The sequence below is a fragment of the Antedon bifida genome, chromosome 8 (assembly GCF_963402885.1).
Source record: "Antedon bifida chromosome 8, ecAntBifi1.1, whole genome shotgun sequence".
Classification (NCBI taxonomy): domain Eukaryota; kingdom Metazoa; phylum Echinodermata; class Crinoidea; order Comatulida; family Antedonidae; genus Antedon; species Antedon bifida.
In genome coordinates this window covers 17950775-17971012 of record NC_136233.1, presented here as the reverse complement: position 1 = coordinate 17971012, position 20238 = coordinate 17950775, and the positions used below count along the sequence as shown (strand labels likewise).

Below are 20238 nucleotides of genomic sequence, written 5' to 3'. Positions count from 1 at the left end.
TTTATGGTGCCGTACCATTCAGCCACTCTACTTTTAATAGACTAGATTGGGCTAAACTTTACCCACTTTTATTGTTGGATGGGTTTTTTGTTGCACCTTAAAGTAGACAGTAGCAGCTTTGAAAAATAGACACTGATGAGGTATACAATTAGAAGTTGATACACCCAGTCTATCAAAGTTACATTCTTTCATTCTTCCGCTATCTGATCAATAGTTCTTAAGTAGATTTTGATGAGGTATATCAAATTATAAACTACTTTATTTGGATTATGGTGGTAAATTCCCTTTTGATATTAATATTATCCAATGCTATTCAGGAAGTATTTGTGTTCCATTGATGGATGTATCAAATTAGTTATACTTCTTTGGTTTTGCTTTTTTCAGTTGTTCTGAAAATAGAATTGTACTCATCAGTTTTCACTTACACAAAAAAAAACAAACAAAAACAACAAAAAAGTGAATTGTGGCCCTGAATAATGTTGAAAAAACATTTTTTTATTTATCTAAATATATAGTACTGTACCACCAAAAATAAAAACAAATTGTTGAGGTTTGTAGATAATAATGTAATTGTTATATTTGTAATGTAATATATTTTAAATGTCTATATTTTGTAATACATTTTTAATCTTTGACTGCTGTTTTTAGGTAGAGCCTATTGATACCAGAAAAATATATATTTTTTTAAAAATAATTATTCGTGATAGATAATAATACATTTATCGTTTTCTTTCTTTTAGCTGAAATTTGTTTTAGAAAACGGCAAGTTAGTAAACGTGTCAACATCCAGTCTTGAAGATACAGACAGCGTGATTGATTATTTAACGACATCTCTCAAAAAAGTCTTCCCAAAAACACCTATCTTGTAAGTTTTCCTTTTTTCGCGCTAAAGTTTTAGGATATACCATGCGGTAGCTTATAGTTTACTACAGCTGAAAAGATAGGTATTTGGAAACTCGGACCGGGAATGTGCACACCCCTTCTGGGAAAAGAGAGTCTATCAAAACATTTGCAGATAAACATTGAGATGCATTTTAGATGGTAGTTATACCATCAGATGAGCGATGTTTTTTGTAAGAAATATTTCTTGTTTAATATGTACAGTAGTATAAAAGATTACATTCTGACTTCACATTTCACAACTAGTCTGCTAATAAATAATTAAGTGATTTATATTCAGTATGTTTATTGATATTTACTATCTGACTTTGTGACATTTTAAGTTAATACATTGGTCACATTCCTCCTGGCTATGATAAACTGTATCTGCATGATTGTCATCCAGGCATCATCACAACTAGATGCAACCCTGGGATTAACAGTGACCTTTAACTTTAAGTATGACTAAGAATGAAAGTCATGAAAATTACTTTTGTTTTATTAAATTTACAAAGAAAATTCTCACTCTGAGATTATCACAGCAAGTAAATAACCCTTTGTTTTGTTTTAAAGGAGATTGATAATTAATTTCCAACTGGAACCGAATAAACGACAGATGGATTTTCTGGAAAAGCTTAACAAGTTGGATAATTCGCCTCAAACTGATGTCGGCCCCTGTGATGGTTTTTCACGGATGTATGCTTGTATGTGTGACTATATGAGACTCACATACATGCCTGAAGTTGCTTGGGTGAGTATCTGAAAATGAAATGGCATAATCTTAAGGTGAAGTTGTGTCTAATGGATAGTGTTTGTAAATCATTGAATATTCATAAAATTCATTCATAAATATATGTAAATCCTTTCATATTCTCTATATAATATGGTAAAGGAATGTAGAGGAATGACCAGAAGGAGTTTGTTGATTAAGATTTTACTGGTAATTTCTGCAGAAATGTTTTTCGTTCATTCAAAAATTAATAATAAGACTACCTTTCCACACCATCTTTTTACCTCCAGTATTTCCAACCATGTACTGCTAAGTGGACTGGGAGTCGTCACTCTTATCTCAAATTGATTTGAGATCTTCATGGTAGTGTTCTAATATTGTCTAAAACAACTCCCTAAAGCTCGGTTCCCACTTATACGCAACTCATCAAGACATAAGGGCACCGCAAGCAATTTGACCAATCACAATGCGATGGATCATCCAAACTGTTGCTTGTGATTGGTCAATTCATTCGTTGTCTTGAGTCCAAATAAAATCCAAGCTTATAAGTAATAGATAATGATGTTTGTATTGTTTTTAGGATATTGATACTATATACCTGTCACAGAATTGTAAAGACCTTTGTCTGAATGATTTTGATCATCTCAATCCAAGGTAAGACTGTCAAATTTAACAATGTCTAAATTATTCTACTACCATTATTATTAACTACATTGTTTTACTGCAGAACAACTTATGATATTCCCATACTATACAGCCACTTTATATATTCATGTCTACAATGTGGCAAACATTATCAGTAGTGAAACATCGTGTAAACATAGTAAAATATAAAAATAATATGGTGCTCTTTGCTGTAAATGATGGTCAAATGACGGTCAGTCTCACATAGCCTATCTGCTGCTGCCAATATTCCTAGTAATGAACTGGGACATGCTTGGGCTGGCTAAATTATGTTACGTTTTTCCAGAAAGTCTGGTTTCGGATTTTATTTTACAATAGAAAAATAATAAAAATACCTGGTTTTGTGAGAGTTTCTGGTGTTCAGAGAGTCTGGTTTTGTCAACGTTGACTTTACGTCTCTAGGTGATCATGCTGAAATTTTAACTTAATTCATAAACAATTAACTATTAACAGTGATGTACAGTATAATTATATCAGTCAGTATGACACTTGATGATATCTATTATATATCCTTGAATTTTGGATGACTTAAGAATTGAATATTTACCTTACCCAGACCTAAAAACTATGACAAAATTATTCTACTGCAGATATATAATATTTTAAACCTAATTGGAACAGGATATTGACTTTCCTGACAATAATGTCAAAACTGTTCTGTTCTGTATGCAGTTACTGCCATATATTTTGTTTACTCCTTGTTTATGTAACTATTTAGCAATCATACATTTATTTATACATTTATTTCAGTGAGTGCCTCTTTCCATGATTTAAACAAAGTAAAAATAGTAAAGTCATATGTTATAACAGTAAAAACAATGTAGTTTCTGCAGTAAATACATTTGAATAAAATTGACATGATCCATAAACAAAATATAAATATGTAAATGAATTATTAACATAGTTGCAAGTTAAAATCAAACTTGGAAAGTATTAATTTCAAGTCAATTGAAATAACTCAACATATTTAGGAGATACTGAATTAAATTATATATAATTCATTTTTCTAGGGATTTGACTCCAATCATTGCGGCTCTAGAGCACAACACCTTTTTCAATCAACTCTCAGCGAACAGTCTTAAAATTAAACTGGTAAGTCTAGACTTCCTTGTAGCATTATATTTGCGCTTAAGTAAAGATTAGCTCATATTAAGCATGAAGAAAGTTGGCTTTAAAAAAAAATGTTTAAAGAATTTTAAGGCTTCAAAGAAGGAAAGCTTTGCAGTTGCCTGGATGACTTCAATGAAAAACCAAGAGAGAGATTTTCGGGCAGTTTAATAGTAGAGTAGGTACTGTACGCCTGCTGCAAAGTCAAGAGCAAAAATCAGAAACAATGCTACATTGCTGCATGTAAAGTACAGTAAAAGGCAGAGTTTAGTAAAAATAATTATTATAATATAAGTTTTTAATTTTTTAATGGAACATTTTTTTGGCCATGAGGATGATTTGAAATACTTGCTAAGAGTTCCTTCTTCCTTTTTAGAATCTACTTTTTGTATAGCTAGGCCTCCTGTCTTTTCCTAATCTCATTTCCCATCTCCTCTGTCCTAAATCCCTATCTCATATTGCACAATTAAGGGATATTAATATGCATTATACATAGAGGGCTTACAGTAGAAATCAACGCATTATGAACACAGTTCATCACCATTATGGTTTCAATGACTTAGTAAAGGTAAATTCTGTTACTGCCTTGAGCAGTTGAGAGTCATGACCTAATAATCCTTTTACTTATCACATATATCCCAAATGTATTGTGTGGAATAACAATTTAAAATCACTTAACATATCTGTGTATGACTATGTATATTTTTAAGCATCCGGAACACTGCTGATACTTTACCAGAAAACCCCTTTTTTGTTCACAAAAACACTACCGAATAACAATTAAAATTTGTGTGCAAATCTAGCATGATTTGCATATAAAAATGATTTGGTATATATCTAGAAGGTCATGACACATTGTGTACCCTTCTAAACTCCAGGCTCCAGAAACCCGCTACATTCAGATACAGAAAGAAAAACAACTGTACTTCAATATGCTAGATCCACATTTTCAAAAATTAGGTAGAAGTGATGCATTTTTTCACTTTGTGTTTGATTTGAATGAAATGTAATGATGTATTGTTTGAAGGTTTGATTATGCGAAATGATTATGTTGATAGAAAGTTTACAGTATACCACTATGTAGTTCTGAAAAGAATTGTTGAGTTTCTCCAGAATGAAAAACAGTTCTTTTCAGAACTACATATAAGGTGTACTGCAAACTTTATAACAACAAAAATTAATGATGTTAAAGTATGGAAAGTTGTGTAAACTTCATATTGAATCACACAGTATAGACAAATGTTCTGATTTAACATATTATTGTACTAAAAATTTGTTTAAAAAAAGTCTAAACAACTTCTTGTGTTCCTATTGATTCCTGTACTTCATAACCCTACTGTCTGATAGACCCAACAGTTTCAAATTCTGTAGTATTGTTGCAAAAGTATTTAAATTTTATACTCATTTGACATTCATCTTTTTTTTATTCATATAAAAGGGTCATATTCAGCTATTTAGCTTGTCAACCGACCCATTCATTAAGCAAGTATATACTGTCGTTCACAGTTGAATCAATATATATCAGGAAATGAATTCTTGATAATTCAATAAGAAAACACAGGATCAATAGTGTCTTTACTTGTAAATATATTTCTCAAATATCATGAAAACAAGGACATATTTACAGTTCATTTTAATCATAATATCATCAATAGAGTTTACAATTATACATACATTTTGTACGCCAAATTTACCGCATATTGTTAAGGCATGCGGATTCGGTACAGGGATCATCCTGTTTCACTCCCCAATACTAGGAAATCTTTGAATCTCTTCTTAGTAATTCACTCACCACTAAATTGGTTGAAGAAGCATGGAGGAATTCTAAATAACTCCTCCATGGTTGAAGGATACACATGAATGATCTGCAGTTATGACCATCAATACTTCTCAAATATGAATACAAACCAATACAGTTTATTTTACAGTATATATACAGTTTTTTTACAGTATTTTTTTTACTGTATATTATATCCTGTACAGTTTATTTACAGCATATACTGTTAATTTATATACAGTTTATTTATAGTATATATACAGTATAGTATATACAGTTTATTTACAGTTTATTTACAGTATAAATACAGTTTATTTACAGTTTAATTTAATCATGAAAGTTTCTTCCTTACAGAATCATAGCAAAAGCGTAAGTAGAGAAACGTTATTCAAGCCTGAAGAAAAAATCACAAAATCAATTTCTTTTCTCTTTATGTTATTATCATTTCATGATATTTCACTGACTTGGGAGTTCGGGTTCTTGAGTAGAAATAGCTTTTAGCTAGAACCGTACTGTACAGTAATTACAAAGTTTCCTTAGTCTACTGTACGAAACAGGCAATACTTTGCTTTATGTACAAGATTATTATTTACAAAGTTCATTCCAGCAGTTTAATTAGCTTCTACGCCAATTTGATTAGGACTAATTGGCTTGTTAGGCCTTCCATAGACTTGCCTCTTGTAGTTAAAAACTCTTTTTGAACACTTTTCTATCCAGAGGCCTGTAGAAAATTAATAATTTAAATAATCAATTTTTGCCTTCGTAGACAAGGTGTTCTTGTAATTTGTAGAAAACTAATATAGCGAGAACATATTAAAACAGTTACAGTACATTCAGCAAATAATTTTCTAACAATTTTGATAGTTTAACTTAAATTAGCATAGAGCAAATATTTCTTTAATACATAAAATATAATTATGTATAGTGGAAATTTTCTAATTTCTTGCTTTTCAATTTCATGTGACTTTTAGCTTCTTCCGTTGGTGGCTTTATCCAATCCTTTCGGGATTCTGATAATTTGATAGATATTGCGAATGTAGGTCAATTAAACCATTGAGTGGGTTGTGACCTAATACATGTGGGCTTGTCTCATATGTTCCTGTGTTAAGTCTATAGCAAGCCTGTATCAAGGATTGTTACATGGAGTTTGTATTTTGTGTCAAATAATGTGCAAGTTTGTACGTGTGAAAGTTTGTACGTAAGCAAGCACTGAATTGAAGACCAAAAGAAGGAGGAGTGAGGTGGCTAAGGAGTTTGATGGCTACAGAAGAAAATGATGTTTATATTTTCATAGTCCAGTAGTAGATTAAATTTACTTGATTGATTAAAAAAAAACATAGTACTTTACCATAAGAACGAAAATCAAAGTCATAGAATGCGTAGTAGAACCATGGAGGTATCTGCCACAAAATTTCTAGGTGGTAGCCAATACAATTTGTTTTATAGACTTTTTATATATAGCTATGTTTATGTTTACACATTTTAGTTTTACCAGTTGTTTTAACATAGTTTATAACTTTAAGAGTCCTTAACAAACTTTATACAATATGTAAATAAAAAAAATTTAAAACAATAAAATTATTGTTTTGTAAAGATAATTTAGCTCATCGGATATTACAAATTATGCCTCAATGGTAATTGAAGTTATTTAGTTTACAACCTATATGTGAATGCCTATAATGGCCTCATGACAATGTATATACAAACATTTTACCATTTTCTAAGTGTTGTCTTTAAAAAAGGACTCACAGGCAATAAAATCACCATTAAAGTGGGAAATGGTCATCACACTTTAACCATTGTTTTGCCTTATTATCACATGAAATATGCCACCATCAAGTTGAGCATCATCACAATAAACCTACATCTTGGATTTGCTGCTAAACATTATCAGATAAATCACTGATATTGTAAAATGTCATTACAATGTCATTTCTTTGCAATATGAAATAGTTGTTGGCTTCCTTTCTTCTTCTTTTTAATTCATCTGATAACCAAGGTCTAATAAATAACATTTACCTATAACATTTTAATGTATTATTATCTACATCCAACTTTCTCATCTTTACAATAACTTGCAATCTATTAAAAACACCTTCATCAACTTCAACTGAAGAGAATTCCTTTAACATTAGAACAAGTTTACATATTAATATAGATATTTCATTACATATTAACTTTTACTTTAGTGCAACACCTTTTAATGACCTACTTATAAATAATATTTGGATATTAACAATATTTTACCTGTTACTGTACTTCTTATCTGGACCTTATGGCATAGACATAATAATACTGTATCGAAACAGCCAAGTAGTAAAAACAGTAGTAAAACAGTATATAGTTTCTACATGTTTTAAGATGTGTATAGTAATATGTAGACCTACTCTGTACAGACTTTTCATTTCTTCAGTGGAACTGAATTAAATGTGAAAATCATCAAACTTGAAATCAAACTCACTATATTGACAAATCAATAATCAACATATTTGTACTTAAATATTAGCTTCCCAGACAAGATGCTCAACAAACAAGTGAAATTAAACAGAAGGTATAAAATAAATCGTTCCTGTGAATGCATGTGTTATGACATTGTTACAGTACTGTAATGTATTTAATCAACTTTCTTTGCATTTATTTTTCTTTTTCTTTAGATATTACTAAACTTAGCGCATATGCAAGGCTGTCTCTATTTCATTTATCATCCTATATTTGCAGTATATACAGTTTACTGTCCCATTATTTAACTCTCCGTCGTCTAAAATAAAAAAATACTTGATACTGAAGAGATCTGTGCTATTCATATTGCACTGATTACTGTTGACTTTTAAGATAGCGTATGTGGAATAGTCTGCTTGTTTTTACTCATTAAAACGTTTTTTTATGTTTTTTTTTGTTCAAATGCTTTTAATAAAACAGTCTTTCTTGCTTGAATGCTTTGAAATCAGTATTTATTTGTTAAATGTTTTTATAAATTATTTTTTACCATGCCTATTATATGATTTATTTAATACATTATTTGATAATACTATAATATGTTGTATTTAATTGATAAAATATGTAAGGTTTGTATTTAAATCCATTTGGAATGTTCTCCTATTTTTCTTCATTGCATTACAAATGCTTTTTTATATTTTTGCTTGTAAAATAAATCATGAATGCTTCGCAATTTTTGGATAGAATGCATGTTTTTTTTTTCCATTTATAAAAAGTTAACACGGTTTCCACCACCTCTTCTTTGTAAGATTTTGTTTTTTATTGAAGAGTAAATTGTAAAATATTAGATTAAGGATCACTTATTGAATTTTATAATCATTTTATAAGTTCAATAAAGGTAAGGAAATAATTGAAAAGCAGAGCATTGAGTATCCGATTTGTGAAAAATATTTATTTCTTGGACTTGTTGACACTGATGATTCTGCATAGACTACTGGGTAATATCTATCGTGAGCAATAATGAAGGCATCCAATATTTCGAAAACAAGCTAAGTATTTCAAATATACTGTTTCATAGACTAAATATATTTCTTTGGTTTATAGAATACAGAGGCATTAACAAAAGCTATTGTACAAGTGATGAAGAAAACTTCCATAAACAAATTGGTGCTTGTAGACTGCAATCTGAAACAGTGAGTTTTGTGGATTAGTAGAATCCCAGCATGACAGAGACACGATAATGTTAAGGGGACACATTTGGGATCCAGGAAAGTGACCCCTTAATATAATCATGTCTCTAATAGGGATGTCCTCTTAATTGTGGTTTTTCCTAGTGTTAAAACATATTTATCATTATCCTATATCATCCCCTGAATAAGGGTGTCCCAAAGGATGAGTTCTATCAGATTGTATTATTGTGTTAAAACATGCCACTTTAGGACCCAGAAAATATGTATGATGTCTCTCTAATAGGGATGTCTGTTTTTCCAAGTTTAAAAATATATTTCTTCTCTTTCGTTTTACAGTAAAGTCTTCCTTTTTAGGAAGGTACCAAAGTATGAGTTCTATCAGATTTTTTTGTTAAAACTTATGCCACTTAGTTTGATTTTCACACAGAAAATAGAGAGAGAAAAATTGTAGTATATTGATTATGTACTTTATTCAATTATAAATATTTGCTTTACTTATTATTTTGTAGGGAATTTGCACATGGACTTAATACAGCTTTGCTAACCAACACCAAATGCTGTTTGACACATCTAGACCTGTCCAATAATTCCATTGAAGATCGCGGTGTACAAGCATTGAGTGACCGCCTTGCTAAGTTACCGGATGGACTGACAGTCCTTAAACTTGCAAAAACAAACATCACTAGCAAAGGTTTTCTTTCAGTATTTGTTGCATGCATTTAGTAACTATGTTATGTTAATAATAAATTCATTTTTCAATATTGCTATACTAGAAATTGCAAGCAAGGGGACAATCGGTTAAGACAGTGGAACCATAAAAAGGTGTAACATCTAAGTCCACAGCGCTCTGGTCTTCACGAAATAGTGCTATATAAATGTCGCATTACATTACATTACAACAATTAGTGCTGCGAGCAGATCTATGGACATGTCAATTTCTTTTCAAGATAGCTGGGGAGGTGGTTGTAATTTGTGCCAAATATTGCTATAACTATATTAACATTGTACTGAAGAGGGACACCTAGTATAATGAAGAAAGAAAGAATGTGATAGCAAAGGAATGAAAAAAACAAACAATGTTTAATCATACAGATTTTTAAGGTTTAAGTCTACCTGATATTAACCTAATCAACATTGAACGAATACCTAATTTCATCATTATTAAATTGTAATTTGTATTTTTTTCTTATTTAGGTGTTTCCTTCATGTTTAAGTCATTCAACGAAAATGACCGAATGTCAAATTTGCTAAAAGTACTCGATCTTTCGTATGCCTCATTCAAGGACGGCGACTTATCAGTAAGCAAAAAATATAAATGTTTTTTAATGTGCTGCCTGAAACAGTTGTAAAATCACTATCAATAAAATAATGGTCGGTTTAGACTAGAAATATTTAATCGAAGATCCCTGGCCCCTCAACTTGTTTTTAATGTCAAATTTCTTTCCTGACCTTGTTGCTTTAGAGGCTAGCACTACTTGTTATCAAAACAAGAGAAATGCTTTGTAAAAACTATTCCTTTTGTCTCGTTATACACAATACAAATCTATACAATGCTTTTTGACTATTTAGAATTTAGGGGAATTCCCAAAATGTCTGATTTTCCAGAAAGTCTGGTTTTCAGATTGAATATGTTAAAAATATTTTTCCTCATCACCAAATGATATTGTAAGAAAGCTAATGTTACAATGTCTCAGTATGGTTTGTGTTATAAAAGTTGTCACATTGTCACTAACTCATGTATGTTAATATTAGACTAGTCGATTGGTTTTAGTCTCTAACAACATAAATTCTTAATTGCTTAGAAATTTGTTCCTACAATTGTACATAATAAAAGTACATTTGAGGTTGTTAGTTCCCCCCACCCCCAAAAAAAGTTATTTGTGCATTCTTCAAATTTAGTATAAAGTACAGTTTTACCTAAAAGTTTGGTAAATCATCTAGCTCACTGACACAAAGCTACTTAAACAGTTACCATCAATAGTACACTTGATTCTAGAAAAGTTTCCAGTTTTGAGAAGTTTGTCTACATTTTTTATGTAATTTAATTTTTAAAGATTTTTGGGGGAATTTTGTCTGTAATTTTGATTATATAACAATTTAAATTTTTTAGGATTTTAAGCACTTTCTTGCCATGCCCAATGTCTTGACCCACTTGGACATATCCTCTACTGGTCTACCTCTCGATGAGTTGTTTAATGCACTGTACAGGGGATGCCTGTTAAAACTGTCTCATCTGAACCTAGCTGGCAACACATTCACAACAAAGTAAGACGGTGTTCCAATTTATTTTAATTCAGCAGTATTTTTAGTGATATTTCTTCAGTTTGTAATCTTTTGAAGAAACAGATGCTTGATTTAACATCAGACTAAATCCCTTGGATCACCTATAGACAATGGTTGCTGTTTGCCTATTGGACGCATTTAAATGCATTGCTGTTCCCATTTGTAATTCAAGAATGTAAGCGTGACACAAATAATTGGTGGACATGTCATGACAAGATCATCCAAACTAGCGTTTGTAATTGATCAACTCGCTTGAGTTGTGCCTAAGTTGCAATAATAATAATAGTTCATTCTTATATAGCGCATAAAAGCAAGTTTTCAACGCACTGCACATTATTATCCCAGTCATTTTTTAAAAATCAAACATGGTATGGAAACATACTTTCATAATGCAGCTAGTAATCAGCGCAAAGTTGTGTCTTGATCTAAAACCGGGTACCCATTTTATACACCTGTTTGGAGAGAGGCAAATGTAAGTAAAGTGTCTTACCTAAAGATACAAGCAATGTCCAATAGATCAACAAAATATGTACAGGCTGACAATACATATATTAATCCGGGTTATGATAGTTCGCAATCAGTATAAGCCAGTTGCTAAATTTATGGTTTCACTATATTGATATTCATTTATATTTCTTTTTTTAAATATAGAAAAGTGAAACCTATCCCTATTCCACCTTCAATTAAGCAGTTCTTCTCATCAGCGATGGAACTGAAGGTCATTGGACTATCTGGAAATAAGATTCCACCTGATGTTGTCAAGTAAGAAACACTTTATTTTTGGTTATATTTTGAACTATTTCTTCTGATAATGGTAATAGACTGTTCTCCCAGAGGGGCCATGATGAGCAAGTTCATTATTGTGCACATGGGACCAATATTACACCCCATCTGAAGGACAAAACAAATAGAAGAAAAGACCGTGCAATATGGCACAGCCAGGTCGAACCTATGTCTCTCTCTCAATTGCTAGTCTGATATACTTACTCTCTCACTTTGTAGCTCTGCTATACTCTTAGAATAGTGCAGGCTTTCTCATGAACACAATTTACATACCAGTTTCTTTCCTTATTTGCAGAGAGATAATGTTAGCCATTGGTATGAACAAATCTATTGTGGATGTTGATCTAGATCTAAGCTCCAATGAAGTAAGTATAAATAGCCTTTATAATATTACTGGTGCTTAGCAGGTACTTGGAGGTTCTCCGATTAAACACTCTACTTGAAGTCTAGTAAAGTTTCCTTGAAAATAACAAATTATAATTTGTAACTAATATCTCTACATTTCTTGTGGTTTCTATCTACAGTGCTATTATTAATAGCCAATATAAAAATGATTTATATTTATAGGAAAAATATTTTTGTGATTGCGATATTTATGTTTGTAATTGTCTACTTGTGAATAATTAATTTGTGTTGTTTTTCAGTTAAAAGCAGCTGGATGCCTTATGGTAGAGAGTGCCATAGGTAACGTCACCAACATACGCTCCCTGAACATCAGTGACAATGACCTGAATGATGGCTTGGTCAGTTTCCTTGACTGGGTTGGCACAAACAAAACACTGAAAGTTCTTGACATATCAAAGAACCTTAATAAAACCAAGTGAGTGTAATAGTATTGGATGTTCTACTAAAGTTATTTTGTGTTTGTGAAAGAGCATAAAAGGTCAGGTCAATCGATGTATCTTCGGTCGTCGCCTGAACCTAGAAACCATCAAAACTGTGTCGAGATGAGGAGTGAGGAAACGCGTCCCAATACATAATAATATGGTACCCTTCCAAAAAAGACCAGCACACATGTGCCCGCATGCGCACAATGAATTACTATGACATAGCTCAGTCGTCAGTCGTCCCAAATTGCAAGCTTCCTAATAGCACTGTTTATTGTACAGTAAAACAATAAATGTGGTTAGATAGAGTACACCCATAAGTCCAGTGGTTTCTTCACTCAATTTCAAGATTTTAGATTACTACTTACTAATCCTACTGTAAAGTGAATTTTGAATAATAAACTTTTAAATCCTAATCCAAAAAAATGCCATGTGTACAAATATTGGACTATTAAATAAACAAACAAATCTTATTATGGTCTAACTGCTATTTTGTTTCAGATCGGTTGAGAAAACCATGGAAGCCCTTGTTAAATTAATTCAAGAGGAAGATTTGGTGAGTTTAACTGAGATAGGTAATATTTTAGTTTGAGATATATAATGAGATATTAATGAAACATATAACATGAAAACCTGATGGGCTGCGGTGTGACAACTCAGGCTACTAATCCCAAAGATAACACCAAATCTATTGAATTTTACCATGCTACCATAAATCTACATGCTAGGACAAAATGTTATATAGCAGAATGTCTATTAGGGAGAAAAACTGTTCCCTTTGGTACTGGTGTCCCCTGAATAGTGGTGTCTCAAAGGAGGGTTCTAATCAGATTTTGTTATTTCATTTTCTTTGTAGTCTTTGGAGAACTTGTCAATAGCTGATTGCCATCTCAACTATGAAACTATTGTTGTCATTAATGCTCTCGGCAGTAATACATCTCTTACCAGTATCGACTTAAGGTATGTAAGAACTTCACATGTATTGGTCTTCAACTTGAACTACAGCGACGGCTGTACGGCAAGCGTGCGAGGTGATAGCATAAATCTCGCAATTGTTCTGAAATCATATCTACATCCCTAATACGTTGTCAAAATATGGTTCTCACTAAAATTTAAAATAAGATAATATAATAATAATAATAATATATATATATATACTGATGAAGGGCTAGTGTTGCCCGAAAGCTCTGCTAACTTTTCTGGCTGTTTTACTTTATCGTTTTGATTTAGCTTTTCACTTTTTTTTTGTATCTCCATTGAGATCCAGCCACTGATACCCACAGCATTTTTTCAGTAATTTGCCTTTGGATTTATATATATATGTAATTGATAATGGTTTTTTAATTCTATGCAGTGGTAACAATATGCGAGACCTTGGTGCTAAGATGTTATCCAAAGCGTTAATGATCAACTCCAAACTTACATACGTGAATTGTGATCGCAACAACATTACTTCTGATGGTTACAGGGAGTTAGCTAATGCTCTGGAAAGGTAAGATTGGATGTTTCTATTAAACCTTGATTGTATTGAACTGAATTTGTCAAATGAACAAAAAAATAGTTGAATCTGAACACTGGCTATTTTCTCAGGATTGAATTAACCAAGAACAACGGTTGATTTTATCAACCACTGCCTTCTCAGTAGAACTTAACCGTAGTCTTTGTAAAACTGATCATACTATTTAATGTCCAATGCGACTGTTTGTACACCATGGTTGTTCGCATAATCTATGTGCAAACAATGGTCAAAAGTACCCATGGTCCAGTGCCTACAAAGTTTCAATCATACCTTAATGCATCCTTTACAAGCAATATTATTGGCCAATATTCACATAAAAGCTATAGTACAAACTGTTTCTTTCAAATTTTTTAGAAACTACACGTTAAAAAATTTTCCGATGCCTGTACACGATGTTCACAATGCACGTCAAGACATGAGCAAGTTTGAAAGTCCATTGAACCGCATCCAACAGCTCTTGCAGCGTAATCACAGTTCTCGCAAGTATATGGAAGATCAAGCGTTCCTTTTACAGCAAGGCTTCCTGTATACAACTGCTCACCAAGTAAGAAGTCACACATGTTATTATTTAGTCATATTAACATTTACATTGTACAGTATAAACCCCTCATTTAACACACTTTCCTGTGAAACAAATGAGGCAATCTATATATTAATGCTACTAAATTGCTCGCATAATTTCATGTATCTCCTCCAAAACTGCTGAATGACGTCATGTTTTTAACGAGTTGTTATGTCACGTATCAACTATGCAACTTCCTCTGTTACCATGCCCTAATTGCCAACCGTATAGATTGATCACATTGTTGGTGTTTTAGTTAATTACACGTATCCCTGGAACATAATGTATTTCATAATTCACGGTTAGCTCAGTGAGTAAAATGTGTGGCCATTGATATCAGTGCTCAGTATAGTTGAGTTTGAATCCACAAAGACCATTCAGTGCTTTGTGCCTTGAATGTTTTCATCTTTCTTTTCTTCTCCAAATTCTGTAGGCCTTTGTGCATTCCCATTTCTCTCACAAATCATTTTTATTACGAAAACATAAAGTTATAAAGAAGAAATATTCACAAATTCAATTAAATCGTTCATAAGCCATAAGTCAACGAAAAACTTTCTTTAATATCTTCAAAACAAACTGAAGAAATTGCAAATACATAAACAAAAATTAAGAAAGAAATAAAATTAATTTTTCCACTAAGAACATTTTTTCGTTTTTATTACAAACTACATGACTAAACAACAATCGACTTGACAGTTGTAGCCATGTTCTTAAGGCCACATAGACGAGTGGTAACGGCAAGTGGTAAACGCTAAGCAGAAAACAAAACTATAAAATCTATGTTCTTTCTTATGACCAAAACATAGAGCAGATGGGCCGGTAAGAGAAAAACGTGTGCGTGTCCCACATAGAATATGTATCTATTCTGTGTGGGACATGCACACGTTTTTCTCTTACCGTTATCGCTCCTCTGTGTAAATTGACGTTAAGAACTATGGATTCATAAAGCACATAAATGATAAGCGTCTATAATTTATGGATTTAATATTGTTGCTAGATGGTTGACAAAATGGTGGTTCAGATACAAGATAAAGCTGCTGAACTTGACAGCCAAGTTGACTCTGATGCTGTCAATGTTATTGTGGATGAAGGTAAAGAGTACATTAAAGATGCTGACAACTCAAAACAGGTAATGCTTACATTTTCTACTGCAGTTACTGCAGTACCTACATTTTGTTTACACATTGATAGAAGTTTATACATAGTGTGTATGATTACTCAAAAATAAAATAAATCAATAATTGCATAAGCAGGTTAAAGAGCAAACAAATCTAGTTCAACGTAAACATTTATTTTCTTTCTTTCATCTTTTATAAACAATTACAAAATATAAATAAATTAATAATAAGGTATTAAATTTGAAATATATATATATAAAACAAAAACCCATTTACTACTTCCCAAGATACTACAAAAGATGAAAATCTAGTGGAAAGACTGATGTGCATTTTAATCTAATTGAATGCTGATACAAGTCTCCACCTATAGCTAGGTCCCATGATAATAATGCTTTTTTGTATTTACATATTTTGTTTTGTGTCATCATTATTATCTATATGTTTATAAATTGCTTTAATTGTAGCAACATTATGGCATCCAATCATACAGAAAAGGCAGTTATTTTTTATTGAATATTCATTACTGAAAATGTACAATACATCACTATAAAAAAAATCAAAGTTTATGTCATTGAGAAGTGGTCTTTTATTTTTAAATTTCAATGAGTTTTAAAATGTTACTTTTTTAATGTAGTTACTTGCACGAATGCAAGATGTCGCTTTGTTATCAAGTTTAGAAGTTGTTGAAGAGAAGTTACAATCAATGGCCTCTGATGTACAAGAAACAGTACAAAGTAGACTCAAGGTAGGCTAATTGATTTTTATTCATTATGCAATTCATTTAAACAGAATACATTTTAAGCCACCGGGTGATATACTAATTAATGTAAGATCAAAGGAGAATTGAAGCTTTTTGAGATGCTGGAGAAAGCTTCTAGGTATACCATGGACAGCCAGAAGAACCAACCAAAGTGTTATGCATGAAATAGGCAAAAAGACGGTACTATAACTCACATCGGTTGTCAAACAAAAACTGCAATACATTGCCAGATGGGATAGGAATAGTTTGGAGAAAATTATTATGTTTGGAAAAGTTGAGTGGAGAAGAAAGAGAGGAAGATAAAAAGTCTTATGGATAGAGGGAATATATGATGCAGCAAAACTCCCAATAAGCAGTTGCTACAATAAAGCACAAGATCGGCATAATATGGAGAGATTTCATCAGAATGGTCACAAGTACTCAGATATGAGTAGAATGATGATAGAGAGAGGGAGATATACTGACAACAAAACTCTGCAGTGATCTCCTCAGACACCCTAGTAGTGATCATTCAAAACGTTGAGAAACTCCGGAGATGAGGCTGACACCAATCTAACAACACCATGTTTTTAAAATAAAATTGTAAATACTGCCCTCTATTTTGTTTGTTTACATAGCGACGATTAATAAAATCATATTAATTGATTATATTTTTAATTTAATAATTATTTTCAAAAGTCTCAGAAGTCATATAATGTTTTATTTATACTATTACTACAGTTTGATTTTACCTTTAACAGCGTCTCTGGAGTTTTGCTTTTTGTGTGGAAGGGTTATTAATTGATTTATTAATTTGAAACTATAAATATGAGGATATCTATAAGAATGAGAAAAAGTTGCTGCAACCAAGATTCAAACTCGAAACCTTTTGCTTGATATGCAGATGTCCTAACCATAAGGAACATTAAACGATTAATTCACTACATTATGTACACACTAAATCTGTAGGTTACATTAGTTCTCGGCGGCCATTGTCTAAAAAAGTCATCATTTTTTCACTATGCTGACCTTGAAGAATCCTAATAAAATCCATAATCCGATGAAAAATAAAATTCATAATTTAAGAATACAAAAATTAAAATGCTCAATTAGTTATGCATTCGCACATTACTCCTACTGTAGGTCCTAGTCATAAAATCAGTTTTGGAACAGTTCCTCAGATGAAGAATAGAAACTTTTAGTCTTGAGTACAACCACTCTTACTTATAATATGTACTTTAAAAATAAAAGCACAAATGATGCAACAAGGTTATTGATCTTTAAATTAAAAACTGAAACTATATGCTAATGATCTATTGCCTACTCTTGTTTTACAATTGATTCGTTTAAAACTACAAAAAACAGAGAGAGACTGTATAATGATTGCTATTTAGGTAGATAAAAAGATGCCAGTATATATAATCAATTAAAATACTCATGTATATTCCACAGAACACAATTAATTTCAAGGAATCTCCAAAATCTTTTTAATAAGGAAGATAATATTTTCCCATTTCTATCCCGGCATTTATAATGGTTTTGTTTTCTCTCTCATATTTGAATGATACTTATAGAATTGTTAAGTACAAATAAATACTTCCTCATCTGATATTTTATTTCCTTATAGGCTGCTAATGATATAACACTAACCATATACGGAAATAAAAAAAAAAAAAAAAAAAAAAAATGGTAGTTTAATATCTGGGATGAGGGTCTTTACTATTGCTATTACTTTGCTATTGAGAATTATAGTGTAAAAGTTCAGTTGCAGTATATCAGAACATTTTGATAACAAATTATGCGATCCTTTCATACTTTTTTTACTGAATATGACGATTTAACATATAGACGAAATAAATAACAAGTGAATAAAAATAGCAAATTTTAACAAATGTATTCAGCTCTAACATTTGATTTAGCCTCATGTCCTCATTACTATTTAGTTTTAGAGCTCAATGAGATATGATAAATATTATGAAATTATCAGCTTACCACTCAATTAAGCTGAAGCATATCATTTCATATTTATTATCATATTTCATGCCATCTAGGTTCATCTAATTGTGAAATGACAGGGTAATAATAATGTTTACTTTGACCTTTGGAATGTATACATATACCTTGTCCTGTTCACATATTTAAAACATATGTTTGTGTAGAGGTGCTTTTAGACTGTTTTATATGTAAAATCAAAGGAAAATGCTTTTTGGTCATGTGAAAGGTGAGGAAGAGAAAAATAGTTTGGAATAAAAGCATTATCTATGCCTGTATCTGTGTAGAAATTATAGTATTATATTAAACCATAGAGTTGTAGTGTTTTAGTACTGTAAACTAAGCCTATGGGGTTTTAACTAATGCAGTAGAAACCCTCCTTTGGCACATCCCTATACAGTGCACTCTTTCCTATTCAAGGGACACCACTATAATGAGATACACTGTTCTAATGTATATTATTATTATTAAAATGTACTTGGTATTATGTATTTGGAATTGTGTGTTGAGAATGATAGTTTAACACTTGACTGTTGATTAATAAAAATAAAAGTTTTACTTATGCATAGCAATTTTAATTTTATTAACATTTATAGGAAACTTTGAACAGTATGTTAGACTGTGCAGAAGATCAGTGCATGACAGTGATGAACAAATCAGACATTAAGAGTGAGTTGTTACAAGCTGCAGAAGATCGAGCTGTTCTACCAGATAGGTTTATGAAAGACGTTTTGGACCAAGTCACTGCAGATATCAGCAATAAAATAAGGTGACTTTTCTTTTCTGGATCATCCGATTTTTATTTAATCACAAATTAAATATACATATAATACATATACATTCAGCAGGTACAAGTACATAAATAAAAAAGGAAGAGAGGTAGAGTTCTCGATATACATACGTAGAGCTGGATAAAAGTAAAAGATGAATTAATGGCGACTAGATTGTCATCATCTTAATGGTGATTGGTGGTTGTCTTAGAACTCACTTTTAAATCTAGCCAATGGTCTTGGGGTTTAATTCCTGTTGGACAAAAACCAATCCAAAGACTTTGTGTATGAAACAGATTGAGAGAAGAACATGGATTAAATTGTTCAGTTTTTGGTAGTGAACCTAAATTTTGAAAAATAAGATTTAGAGAATATATACTAGAAATATAGATGATCTTGGGATTCACAAATGTGATATTTTTCATGTACCAGCCATCTCATGCAGTGACGTGTGAAATTGTGATACTCTATGAAGTCTCTATTTTTGTAGTATCTCACAAAAATGTAAAACCATACAAATTAAAATGTTTTTTGTTTGTTTTTACAGTGAAGTCCATTTAGCAATGGCTTCCCAAATTTCAGACACTGTTGTTGGGGATATTTTGGCAAATTTGGAGGATTGTTACAAGAAATTAGTAAGTATTTCTTTTATAGACTCAACAATACTTAAGTTACTCTTTGTGGATGTTAACATTTTTTTAATGCATTAGTTACTATATTAACTACCTTTTTTACTGCAATAATGTATATTATTATTTTCTCCCAAATCTAAAATGCAATTTCTCAAAAAATCTCCCCATATGTATACATTTAAAATTTCTCTAGATAAGAGAATAGAAAAC

General features: G+C 31.4%; 1 protein-coding gene across 3 annotated transcripts in view; it reads left to right on the top strand.

Annotated features, from left to right (window-relative positions):
• LOC144850554 (F-actin-uncapping protein LRRC16A-like) overlaps positions 1-20238 on the top strand; it is a 45493-nt gene that overhangs the window by 9069 nt on the left and 16186 nt on the right. Inside the window, exons 5-25 of one of the 3 annotated variants that reach the window (XM_078707845.1) lie at positions 741-865; positions 1453-1630; positions 2190-2263; positions 3304-3385; positions 5532-5546; positions 7684-7728; positions 8718-8806; positions 9313-9494; positions 9998-10101; positions 10914-11068; positions 11738-11848; positions 12165-12234; positions 12514-12689; positions 13198-13252; positions 13553-13656; positions 14051-14188; positions 14570-14759; positions 15775-15906; positions 16530-16640; positions 19223-19395; positions 19944-20031. In XM_078707845.1, coding sequence (XP_078563971.1) covers positions 741-865; positions 1453-1630; positions 2190-2263; positions 3304-3385; positions 5532-5546; positions 7684-7728; positions 8718-8806; positions 9313-9494; positions 9998-10101; positions 10914-11068; positions 11738-11848; positions 12165-12234; positions 12514-12689; positions 13198-13252; positions 13553-13656; positions 14051-14188; positions 14570-14759; positions 15775-15906; positions 16530-16640; positions 19223-19395; positions 19944-20031 — 2397 coding nt within the window. The remainder of the gene's footprint in view (positions 1-740; positions 866-1452; positions 1631-2189; positions 2264-3303; positions 3386-5531; positions 5547-7683; positions 7729-8717; positions 8807-9312; positions 9495-9997; positions 10102-10913; positions 11069-11737; positions 11849-12164; positions 12235-12513; positions 12690-13197; positions 13253-13552; positions 13657-14050; positions 14189-14569; positions 14760-15774; positions 15907-16529; positions 16641-19222; positions 19396-19943; positions 20032-20238) is intronic. The other 2 variants (XM_078707846.1, XM_078707847.1) reach the window with 2 other exon arrangements.